This window comes from Sminthopsis crassicaudata, chromosome 2 (genome assembly GCF_048593235.1).
Source record: "Sminthopsis crassicaudata isolate SCR6 chromosome 2, ASM4859323v1, whole genome shotgun sequence".
Taxonomy (NCBI): Eukaryota; Metazoa; Chordata; class Mammalia; order Dasyuromorphia; family Dasyuridae; genus Sminthopsis; species Sminthopsis crassicaudata.
The window spans coordinates 42904655-42917644 of NC_133618.1; the positions used below are offsets into that span (position 1 = coordinate 42904655).

The window sequence follows — 12990 nt, forward strand, 5'->3', positions numbered from 1 at the left end:
GGTTTACTATGGCACATAAATATTTTTGCTAAAAGCTACTACTGAATGTTAATGTGAAGCACATCAGTGGGAGCTCGGGAACTATGTGGTTCAAGGAATGAGTAGCATAGGGTGGCAAAGTGGCCTGAAATCAGAAAGACTCACCTTTGTGAGTTCAAAACTGGCCCACTAGCCATGGGACACCGAGCAAGTCACTTTGTCTCAGTTTCTTCATCTGTCAAATAAGCTGAAAAGGAAATGGCAAATCACAAATGTATATGTGTGTGTATACACATATATGTACATCAAAAAAGGGGGAAAATTAGTCAGAAAAACTGACACATCAAATCCGATCATATATTCAAGGTTCCAAACCCATAGTATTTGACCTCTGCAAAGAGGGAGGTAGGAGATTTTTCATCTCTTTTCTGGGGCCAAGCTTGGCCATTATAATTCCATATTATTCAATTTTGTTTTCTTCTTTCTGCATACAGTATGTGTGTATATTGTTTTGCTGGTTCTGCCTGTTTTGCTCTGCATCAGTTTATATAAGTCTTTTCAAGTTTCTCTGAATTCTTCATATTCCTTGTTTCTTCTGGTCCAGTAGTAGTCCAAGTATCATCTATTAAATGCTTGGCCAGCCCCGGATTAGATGCCCCTCTACGTGGAATTTTCAGGAAGTCAAGCCAAGGAAGTGGCTCTGTTTAACTCTCACCCAGGGCTGAGTCATCCTAATGCATACAAACTTGCCTGGTTCATTCTTCTTAGCTGTCCCCAGACTAGACCAGACTGCTTCACATCCTGTCTAGCTGCTTATCCAGGCCATCTTGTCATCTGCCCTCTCTCCCTTTCTGACTCATATTCTGGGCACAGTAATTAAATCACTGGTTGGGGGGGAGAGGGAGAGAAAGGTGTGTCAATTGACTGCTCCATGGATCAACTTAGATCCCCTTGACTTCTCATTCTAAAAGTCCTTTTCCTGTCCTCTATCCCTTCTCCCCATTCCTTAAAGGACTGTCTTGCTTTTTATATTTGGATCCCCAGTGCTTGAGAGCAGGTGCCAGTTCCTCAATACTTCATTTTTTTCACTCACTCACTCCCATTCCCCAAGCAGTGGGCTTTGTTCCTAGTTCTTGGTTACCAAAAGTGTCTGTAAGTCCTTTCTGTTTTTGACTTTTGGGTATATGGCTCTTTTGGGTCAAAGTGATGAGGTCCTGGGTTACTAGGTGACAGGTTGGTAGAGTCTGGAGTGCTGATAAAATTACTTCCTGAGGCAAGCAGGGAAGGGCACTGATGGGGATCAGTTTAACCTTATAGTTTGGGGGTCGTGGGTAGCTCCACCTTGGTGAGTCCAAACCAGAGATCCAAGTTATGTCAATCCCCTATAAATCTGTCCACGGCTCACACCATCTTTGTTGAATCCTTTTGGGGTCAGACAGACATAGTGTTCTGGCTCATGTGTCTTTCTCCTTGTTTATAGGGTGCTAAATCCTTTTTAGGACTTGGCCTGCCAGTCAACAGTGTACTCCTACCTCCTGGAGCATTTCCTTTGTCCTAGTTAATTGTGAGCTCCCTTAGGGAATGTCTTTTCCATGATTAATTGTTAAGATTTCTTTCCTTGGAGATCTTACTGATCTCCTAATTCTCTTTCATATTTGCCATTCCTGATGTCTATTGTATCCCTTCATTTTTTCAGTAACTTCTTTTAAATAAATCTACCTTTTGCCAAAGAGACACATTCACTGTGAATTCTTCACGAGACTAAATCCCAACATTTGATGCCTAGGTCAACTAACTGAACCTCAACATTTGATGCCTACATCAATTAATGGAACCCCAACATTTGACGCCTACATCAAGCATTTGCTGTTGAACCCCAACCACATCATTTGGAATGAGGAATTGCTACTCTGAACACATCAAAAAAGTAGGGACCATTTTTTTGTTTACCATAATTTCTAATTGCTGGGACCAATTCTAATATTATTTTTTAAAATATATATTCTTAATGCCACATAATGATTTTTCCCATGGCTCATATTTATGTTATGTTACCTGTATCACAGGAAAAACTCAAAACCTGGTGGACTAGATAGCCCCAATTTACACAAACTTGCCTGATGCATCCAACTCCTGAAATTTCTTGTTCACTAGAAGACTTATTCCTTTGAATGAAAGCATCTCCAGAGGGCTCTTATTAAAAATGCAAATTAGTCCTCCCAGAGAGGAACACGTTAGGCCATTAGAAACATTGGTTCCTCGGAAAGCAGGGCTCTTAAAGGAACAAAGAATAGGTAAGCAGGGAAGGGAAGGTGAGGTTGAGGGTGTTGTGGGTAACCCCACAAGCAAGAACAGTTCCTGGAAAGCTGAGACGTAGGTAAGTGGGCCACAGAAATGAGAATACTTGACTCCCTCCCTCACCCTTCCCTGAAGGCCACGGGATTTGAGGCCGTGACATGTGCACTCTTAGATTCCTTGCTTAACATCCAGAAGGGAAGCATGATCACCAGCTCTCGCTGCTCTTTAGAGTCAGCCCCAAGATACTTGGAGCAAAGATCTACAGCCCAGACCAGCCCCCAGTTCTAACCTTTGGCCATTATTTGTTTTGGCATCCGCAAATTTCAGGGAACCTTGGACCAGGCGGATCACCATTCATTTTGCATCTAACAAGTCAGCTGCTGTAGGAGCATGGGTGAACATATGGCACGTGAGGGTCCTGTCTCTGGGCATCTGCTGGGGCGAGCGGGGGAGGGGAGGCTGACACAGCGGGTTTCACGCCATCAGCTGGCAAGGGCTGGTCCTGCCCCGAGAGGGGTGGGCAGGCTGCCCAAGACTCACACTCCTGCTTACCATCAGCAGTCCTCCCTCCCGGGGCTGCCTTCCTGGTGGGCCTCTCTCCTTGTCCTCGGCTCGGGCACAGATGTCTCTCCTCGGGTGAGAGGGAATAACCTGGTTCCTGTGAAAACTCCTTGGAAAGCTTGTGACCTCGCCACTGAATTCAGCCACAAAGCGAGAAATGGCCACTAAACACTACCCACCCTGCCACTCCACCTGAGGCTTGGGTTTCTGATCCTAGGGAACTGATATTAGGGGTTTTTTTGATAACTGAATTTCAATGTAGTTGGTTTCCTTTGTAATCTTTATTTATTCATTTAAAAGCATAATTCAGAAAAGGTTTCATTAGACTACTGAAGGGGTCCAGAACACAAAAAAGTCATAGAGAGAATGGTGCATTTAAACCCCTCCACTTTTCCGGAAGCAATAATGCTAAGCACTAAGTAAGCTGAGAGGACTTAATACAAAAAGGGACAAAAGACAGACTGTCTTTGAGGAGCTAAAGAGGGAGAAACTGTGCAAACAAATATATCTACAAAGCAAATTGTAGACAGGATAAACAGGAAGTAATTAACAGTTGGGGGGGACTAAAAGAAGAGGGGTTAGGGAAGGCTTCTTTAAGAAGAAAAGAGTTTATCTGGGACTTAGAGAGGAAGCCAAAGAGATCTAAAAGGAGACCCAGATTTGGAAGTCAGAAATCGTATTTGAGTCCTGGCTCTAGTATTTATTATTATGTCCCTGGGCCATTTAGTTAAAGGGACTCAGCCTGTTCCTTATAAATTTGTTCAATTTTTGTGACCTCATTTTGAGTTTTCTTGGCAGAAAAACTGCAGTGGTTTGCCATTTTCTTCTCCAGCTCACTTTGCAGAGGAGGAAACTGAGGCAAACAGGGATTTCAGTGACTTGCCCATGATCAAACAGCTAATAAATATCCCAGGCTGGATTTGAACTCAGATTTCCTAATTCTGGACCCAGTGCTCTATTCACTGTATTGCCCAGCTGCCTAATTCTCTTGCTTCTGACAATGTGAAGAACCTTGTGAAGGAGCAGAGCACCATGACCTTCAAAAAGCAGGACTGTGGCCTTTATCCTCAATAGCAAAGTCTTTGCCTGGGGTCCATAGATCACCCCTACCTCCCCAATCCTGCAAGAAGTTAGAAAATAGATTTCAAGGGGTTCATGAACTTGGATAAGAAAAAAATGGCATTTCTTTTCTTTAACTTCTGACTAAAATTGAGCATATTCAGTGACTTAAAACCATGGGATTTATTAAATTGCTGGGGAGGATCATGGCACACCACAGAGCACCAAAGGTTAAGATGCCCTGGCGAGTCAGACTAGCTCCCCTAAGTCGATCTCTATCTGGAGCTTTGGCAGCGACAGTCCTGAATTTGAATTCCACCTTTCCTGGCATTTCAACAGAGAGATGCTAAAAAGGCAGACAGCTTTCTCTCTCCGTGAGGACAACATAATTAGCAGCATGGAAGAGGGTGCATAGAACTTTCAGGCAACTCAGTGGATAAAAACAGACTTTTGCTTTCTTGCCCCTTATAATGTTACTTGGATTCTAATCTTTTTTTTTTTTTTTTTTTTTTTTTAAGTGAACCTTTTGGGCTTGCGATGGAATTCACTTTGGTAATATTTGAGCCTTAGAGTCTCATTGAGTCTGTGACATTCTGTAGCTAGAGGGAAAAGTGACTTTTTTCCTTTCCCCAAAAATTCATTCCACAATGAGCAAAGCCACTGCAATGGCCAAAGCCCACCTTTTGGAGAGGAAAGCCATCTGGGTAAATGACCTCAATCAGTTGGCTCTATTAGCATAGTTATAGTTCTCTCTTTACAGCTGGGACAAAGAACTGCTCACTTAATACTTAGTCCTTATCTGGCACTTTTCATCTCCCTGGGGCCTTATGCAGATTTTCTAATTTAACCACCCAGCTCCTCAGGAAATAGGCTAGTGGGACAGACAAAAGTGCCCGTTTTACTACCTGACCTTGAACTGCACTGCTATTGTTTATTCCCCAGAATGAAGAAAGGGACTAGATGGACTAGAGATTGGAGAAAAACTAAGTGAGGTATTCAAAGTGACTATTGAAGAGAGAAAATATTCATGGCCTTGGGGATTAATAGAGCAGCTCTAGGAAAGCCAATTTTCAAAGATTCTCTAGATCACAGCGGGCAGTGAATATTAACACGTCCTCAGGGCACCCATTCTCAATCACCCTACCACTAGTAGCAAGAAATCCTCACTACAGCTCAGTAATCAATAGAAGAGGGGGCACAGCTACTTTGATCACTGGACACAAGCACCGGATTAGAAATGGAAAGCTTCAGTCTCCCCAGGCCCCTTTCAATTCTCCCTTCCAGCCTCCCCATCAATTACTAAAAAGAATGTATTTCTTTGGGAAGTTTTGCAGTTAGCAGTATTCTTTCCCTAAATAGCAGGCAGAATATTGTCTCGGTTGAAAAAGAAAACAAGAAACTGAGTCATTTGTTGGGAGGCAGAAGACTATGCTGAGGGAAGAGGGAGTTTGAGTACGTCAAAAGTGTTTTCAGGGGCAGAAATTGGAAGAAATGGTGTTTTGGGTTGTCTGATAAGAGGAAATCAGGGGAAATGTGCAATCTGGGTATTTCTGCCTTAGTCACTTTCGGGGGCTATAAGTCAATGTCTCACGGAATTTCATTACTCATTGAATTCTATTTGTCAAATTTCTTAGTCATCTCTTATTCTCCTTTCAATTCATTTGTTATTTTTAGTTCTTCAGCACTTTGCAATGCTTGCTATTGACCTAATTTCCCCTCCCCCCCATCACTATTTGGTTAGAGGGGCTGATGTCATAGGACTCTTTGTTCCCCTTGATCTTTAGGGGAGGGGGCTCAGTCAAGAAACCCTGAATCTTTTGGCTTTGGTTCATCTCCTGTCCACTCTTAATTCTCCTGGAGATTACTCCTTAGCTTCTAGCCTGGGGAAACTCCTAAAATAATCACACCCCCCCCCCCCATAATTCACTGGGAGAGTTAGCTCACAGCCCTGGATTCATCCAGAAGTTGATCTTTAGATTCGGGTCATGGAATCAACATGTACTCCTTAGCCTTAGGGGGTAGAAGATGGGATACAGCTATATTCTGTCTCTCAATTCTCTGCTATTTTCCTAAGCAGGATCCTAGCCCATAGAGGATTCTCAGTGTCCAAACAGCCCCCCCACCTTTTTAAAAATTTTTTTTGGCCAACTTAACTTGGAGACTGGAACTGGGAATTCTTTCACAAAACATGCGACAATACCGATCTGGGGACCCCTAAATGCTGTTAGGGTGCCTCATCCCTCAACATTGCCAAACATCGTGTGCCTTGGGAACTAATTTGGTTTATGTTAACATGAAACAGTCTGATTAAATATGGTGAGACCATTCACATGGGTGGGTGCAATGGTGGGAAGGTATAATGAGCAAGAAAGCACAAAGAGAGCAAGAAATTATTTTTAAATTATTGAAAAATACATTTAAAAAAACCACTTTCACTTGAAAAGCATTTTACGATGGGAGAAATTGAGGCTCTAAGCCGAGATGGATCAGCTCTTTTTCTGGTTGTCTGATTACCCCTCTCTCCTTCCCCAAAGTAACCAAGGGCAGGTCCAGATAGCAAATGAATTCGCTATCAATGCTGTATTAAAACAAAGTCTTTATTGATAGTAAAGGAACAGACAGGCATTTGGCCTCTAGAAAGGCCAAACTGCCTGGCAAAGGGGACGCCAGAACCAAAGTTGGCGGGCACAAGGCAAGTATGAACCGAGTGCGAGGAAAACAATTTTAGAAATTCATTTTATACATAACCAGGGTCATAAAACAATGTTTGCACAGAGATGTTATCCAAGAGGTTCTGGAGATATTTGTAAATAAGACAGGAATTTCATTTGTGTCTCAAGTTATCTCCTTTATCCTCTCCTAAGACTGGCATTTTCTGTATCTTGGGCTCTCTTTTTGACCTTATCATTTTACAAGTTTAATTTTACAGTCCTCCCTCAATATAAGCATCTCCTCTTCAACATCTTTGGCAAACTGAACTTAAATGCCCAGTGACAAATAGTGAAGCAATCCATTCAACAGAAGGGCAGAACCAATTATTAGGAACTCCTTCCTTTACTCTAAACTGAAATCTGCATCTAATAGTAATTTTAAAGAATGAGTGAGAATTTGTTTTACCTGATTATGGTATATTTGTTACAAGAGCTTTTTTTTTTTTTTTTTTTTTTTTTTTTTTTTTTTTTTTTTTTTTTTTAACTATTTTGTCCCTCCCTATAGAAATCAGGGAAGTGGGGTAGGAATAAGATAGTAAAGGAAGAAAAGAAATGAGAGAAGGAAGAAAAAGGAAGGAAAAAAGAGAAAATGAGAAAAGAGAGGGAGAAAAGAAGAAAAGATAGAAAAAGAAGAAAGGCAGGTCATGGAGGCATTTATTTTTAAATGTAAAGAGAATAGAAGGAAGGTCAGAAAGAATAGACAAACAAAACAGCTGGGAAAGCTACAAGTTGAATTTACTACCAACTTGAAAAACAAGTTATAAATATTAAAGCCCTCAAGTTTCACATACAAGCCTCCTTTTCTTTTCTACTTTGTAGACCGCAATGTCAAAACAGATAGTGTTGGACTTGGATCAGGAAAATCTGAATTTTATTCTGGCCTCAGACACTAATTGTGTGACTGTGACCTTGGGCAAGACTCAGCTTCAGTGTACTGGGCTGTAAGGAGCAGCACCTATTTAACAGGGTTATTGTGAGACTCAAATCCTCATTTGAGGATTTGTACAGCACTTTGCAAACTTAGATGTTAAATAAACGCTATCTATTATCATTCTATGTGGTGTTCATTAAATCCAGAATAAAAGGAAATTTTAAATTAGACAAAAAAAAGTGTGACTAGTTTGCTTTAAAATCTGGGACTGGGTATGAAACCAAAGGAAAGGTGGCACATGGATGAATTTTCCCCACTGGCCCAGAAATGATATTGAATCCTCTCATAAAATATAAAAAGGGCATTCAGTAAATGTCCCCTAACCCCCTCAAACAACAGTAACCTAAGGGAAGTGGGGGGGAGATAAAAGAGAGAATACACACACACATACACCACACAATTTTTTTTCCTGGTAATCTTCCATTTCAAATTTCCTAGGGATAATTGAGGGGAGCTTTTATATATAAAAATCACATGGCTTCTATTAAAATGACAACCATTCCATTGGATACAGCACATGCCGCAGGACACTGAGAGTTGAATTTCTCCGACTTACTTGGGCGTGAGCCCGTTTTCTTCCTCTGGAATCCCTTGGTATCCAACAAGTCCCGGGTCTTGATGCTTTTCCTTGTCTTGAGTAAAAGTTTATGTCTTTTTGCTATGTTGGCAGCAAGTTCAGAGCCGAGAACTGCATGTGAAGGATTATCATTAAATGACTCCTCCAACTTTTACACTCACATTATTTGGGATTTTATCCACCACCCAAAGTGACTTAGCTTTTTCCTTATGTTTATGTTTGGTCAGGGTAAGCACTTCCCGCTTTAGGGGCCAGAACTATCTGAGAATTTCTGTTAATACCATCTGATATGAGAATAGGAGTGGGCAAGAGGGTGGGCTCTTCTAAGTGGCTTGGCTCTTTCACCTGGGCAGGAGGCCCTAGGAACTGGCAAGAAGCAGGCTAGGAAGGGCCACATATCAATGATGAAGATGTGACCTGACATGATTTAAAACATTAATAATAAACTATATCTTAGAAAGATCAGAGGGGCAAAATCTTTCCTTCTCTTGGTATGTTGGAGAAGGATCTGGCCTTTTTTCTTGTTTTCTGATTTCAGTCTTTCCAAGGCTTCTGCCAACTCCAGAGAAGACAAGTCAACTTTCTTTGACTTTGTCCAAATGCTGTCAAATTCGGGTCCCTAAAGTAAGGAAAGGCCACAATTGAGTAGAACCAAGAGAACATTGTACAACAAGATTATGTGCTGATCAACTGTGATGGACATGGCTCTTTTCAACAATGAGGTGATTCAAGGTGATTCCAATAGATTTGTGATAGAGCCACCTGCATCGAGAGAGAGCTCTGGGGACTGAATTTTAGTTCAAAGCATACTTCCAACTTTTGTTGTTGTTTTTAAATTTTTTTTCCTTTTCACCTTTTGCTCTGATTTTTCTTGCGTAGCATGACATATATGGAATTATGTTTGGAAGAATTGCATGTGTTTAACCTATATTGGATTGCTTGCTGTCTGTGGGAGGGGATGGAGGGATAGGGAGAGAGAAAAATTTAGAACACAAGGTTTTGCAAAGGGGAATGTAGAAGACTATCTTTTCAAATATTTAGAAAAATAAAAACTATTTTAAAAAATTTATGATTTCAACTCAATTCTACAAGTCCCTCAGATTTCTTGGCCTATAGAGTGCTATCCTGCTATTTGAAAGTCTTATAAGATAATTCTCTAAGTAGTCAGAGGAAGTCACTCATCACCCTAGTGAGTTGAAGTGAAAAGTTTAATCTGATCCAGGGGGTGGTCTTTAAAGTGGTAACATATGGATCAAGCTGATTTGAGAGTGGATGAATGCTGAAGTATGATGTCAGAATTCAAAGTGTAGAAAACATCATGATGTTGGAAGGGAGAGCATCTGTGATGGGCAAGATGCAAATTGCCACACGCTCCCTGACAAGTTACTAGAAAGATCAGCAGCAGTAGCACTGACACCAGGAGTTTTTCAAAAAACTTGATGAATGTGTAGGAGACAATGAATGGGATCAGAATCATGTTGCAAACTTGCCAACAAACAGACTCACCAAATGAGAGAACAGAGCTTGATGCTGAGTGGTAACAGTAATATACTACAAAGAGAGAGCACTGTGGAAGGTTCTTCAGATGTTGGGTACTAAAAACTCAGTAAGGCTTGGATGTGTGCAATAAACACATGGGATAATCAATGAGTTTAATTCCTTCTTCTTCCCTTGGAAGAAACGGGGATAGTGTGCCCCACTGAGTAAAAAACCAAGAGATCTCTTTGAACTATCAGTCCCTTAGGAGCCAAAGTTGCTTATAAATAGGGAGTAAAAATCTCATGAAAAAGAAAAAGCCACAATTTACATTGAGCGCAACAGCTTCCATTCTGAAGGACTCCAAGCTACATCACAAATGAGTAAGAGCCAATTAAAGCATCACTGAAAAATGGCAGTTGTGAGAAGGCATTCTCCAACAGAAATAGACGATGTGATCAAACCAAATGTTATTTGAAGATGTGGAGGACAAATGAAGTGTCTCAAACACGGCCCTGCTCTTGTGCATGGTCATAGAGTCCGCGGGAGCTGGACAGCACTCTTGGGGCCCTATGTAACTTCCTGCAGGTCCACAAGCTCTTGTTCCTCCATTATTACACTTAGGACCAGGCCTTGAAATAAGATAGTCAGAATTTTACTTTGCTTCAAATGGGACAACTTGAGTTAGGGCCATTTTAAAGAGAGAAGTATTCTCCTTTACCTTAAGAGAAATAGACAGTGTGGACTAGACCTCCCCCATCAAAGCAGAGGAAAGGGACTCCCGGGAAGAACTCCTTCAGACAAAGTACTGGGAGATTTTGTTGAACTTTTCTTTGTTGCAAGGAAAGGTTCAACTGCAGGATTGGGAAAGGGAGAAGGGGGAATTGAGGAAGAAAGGGAAAGGGATTCTCTTTGATATAAAAATGAAAAACCTCAACAAAATATTTCGAGGATGACTACAGCAGTTCAGATCATGGCACTGTGGCCCTGAGGTTTCTTAAGTCAGCTCGTCCTCATGTATCAAGGAACGAACTAGAACAGAGAAGCTGGTGTTAAATGGTGATGATAAATAGGATTTCATGGCTCTGAAGGCCACTAAAAAGGAAGACAATTACTAGCAAATACAATTTTATGGGCAACAGCAACAGGAAAAACACAGACCTTGGCTGCTACTGGCGACAACTCTGTAGGTGGACGCTCAGTCAGCCAGGCAATGCAGAACCTCTGGGAGCTTTCCCATGCACTCTTTATGTGTGAAAACAAGGACACGTGGGAGGTCTGGGCTTTAATGCTTTTATTATCATGAATGGTCTGGCCCAGCTCCCTGTTCCCATTCCACCATCAACCTATTCCAGATACCGTTTCTCCTGGCTGCTCCCAAGAGAAATCCTCAAGCCGATCTGGGTTGGGGGTGTCTTTATTTCTACTGAGGGATGGGGAAGGAAGTCTGAGGATATTCTCTGGCAAACCAAGGTGACAAGAGATTTGGTGGCAGGGTTGAGTCTAGAAAAATTGGTTTTTACTTTGGAAAGAGGAAAATACTAAAGGAAAAACAATTTTTGATTGAGCAACAACATCTCCATAATTTCAGTTTCACATTATGCTAAAGGGAGTTCCATCCTGGAAGAATGAGGGAAGAAATAGTGAGGGGGAGGGGAAGAAAGCAAGAAGGGAGGAGGAAAGGAATGATGAAGGGAGGGAGAGACCGATGGAGGAAGACATAGAGAGGGAGAGACAGAAGGAGGGAAGTAGGCAGGGAGACAGGGAGGGAGGGAGAGATGAGGAAGGGAAGAAAGGAGAAGTGAGAGAAAGAGAGGCAGGGGGAGAGGGGGAGAGGAGGAGAGAGAAAACACAGAAGAGAGCTGAACACAAAGCTGTCCGGTGACCTGGCGTTGGCCAGCAGAAGTATGTCCATATCTTTTCTTCTCAACATTGGTATCAGGGCAAAGGATGCACTCTAATGGGGAGTCAATGATTCCAGCAAGCTGAACTTGACAGTCCATGTCAAGGCTGGAGTCCTGTCTCCACCACAGGCAGAATGACACTAGGGAAAATCCCTGCCAGCTGTTAGGTCTGGACTATGCTGGCACTGGATGGGCCCTCTCTCTGCTGTAAGGAAGGTGCTATCCTCTTCGCCAGTCCCTGAACCGTTTCCCACAGTAAGAACTTATAAAAATAAAATAAATGACACCACGTGAGATCAAGATATACAGACGGAGCTTCAACATGGAGAACAGAACATTTAGCTTTCCTTTCCACGAAACAGTCAGTGAGCAGGACAGGAGAGATTTCACAGACACACACAAGTTGAGCTCACACCACAAGCAGGGATACACTGCCAGAGCATCTTTCCAATGCCCTCAAGGCTTCATTTTGCTCAGCCTGAGGTCCCGCTCAATTTCAAACTGTCTGTGATCCACTCGCTCCAGAAAAGCTTTCCTTTCAATGTACCTGGAAGGGGACAAGAAACAGTTGTGTCAACATAATCAAGGACTTGGACAAGAGAAAATTCGATTTAGAATTCAATAACAACTAAGCATTTATTAAGCACTCACTAGTCCCAGGCACTAGGGATGCAGACAAAAATGAGAATCTGTGCTCCCAAAGAGCTCATATTCTACTGGGGGAAATGGGGAGCAGGAAGAAAGGGAGGCAGGCAATATATTCAGGTAAATGTACAAAATATATACAAAGTAATTTCAGGGGACTGGCTATTGGTGAAGGTGGCTGAAAGTATCAGGAAAGACCCTCGTCTAAGAGATGGCATTTAGGCTGACTTTTATGGAGGAGTGGAGGGATTCCAAAGCTTTGTAAGACTGAACAGAGATGCAGATGTGAAGGATGAAATGTCCTGTACGGGAACAAGGAGGCCAGTTTGTCTGGAACATAGAATTCATGAAGTGATGTCGTCTAGAATCAGCCGGTGTCAGATTGGCTTTAATTTTTGGCCTTTAAGGGAAAGAACGGCTCCTACAAAACTTCTTTACATTTCAGCACATGCTCCTGGCTAACCTGAAACAGCCACTTGGCCCACATCCGAAGAACCTTTCAGAGAAATGGGTCCAATGGCAACCTTTGCCTCCTCTGTTTCCCCCAGCTAAAGGGTCAGGTACTTTTGATTTCCTAAACTGGGGGCAGTTCTTGCAGTGTTTTTCTTCATTGTTCCAGGAAAGGGGAGAAGGCAAATCTGGCACTCTAGCGGGCACAAGGAAGAAGGAGTCGTGTGTGCCCACAAAATGCTAGGCTGGCTGCTTAATGAGACACAGCTGCATTATAATGTAGCTCCTGTTGCAAAGTAAATCTCAGCTTGCCTGAGGAATGGGGGAAGGGAAAGGCTATGCTACTAATTAGCCTACTGAGAAAGCAAAATTGCCTTTGAAAAAGGAAGATGTGATGGA

The 12990-nt window shown here is 42.2% G+C and overlaps 1 protein-coding gene across 1 annotated transcript in view; it reads right to left on the bottom strand.

The window, feature by feature from the left end:
* Nucleotides 1-7462: 7462 nt before the first annotated feature.
* CFDP1 (craniofacial development protein 1) overlaps nucleotides 7463-12990 on the bottom strand; it is a 161818-nt gene continuing 156290 nt past the window's right edge. The window contains exons 7-8 of the mRNA XM_074286015.1: nucleotides 11910-12043; nucleotides 7463-8735 (exon numbers count right to left, since the gene is read on the bottom strand). Coding sequence (XP_074142116.1) covers nucleotides 11953-12043 — 91 coding nt within the window. The 3' untranslated portion in view covers nucleotides 7463-8735; nucleotides 11910-11952. The remainder of the gene's footprint in view (nucleotides 8736-11909; nucleotides 12044-12990) is intronic.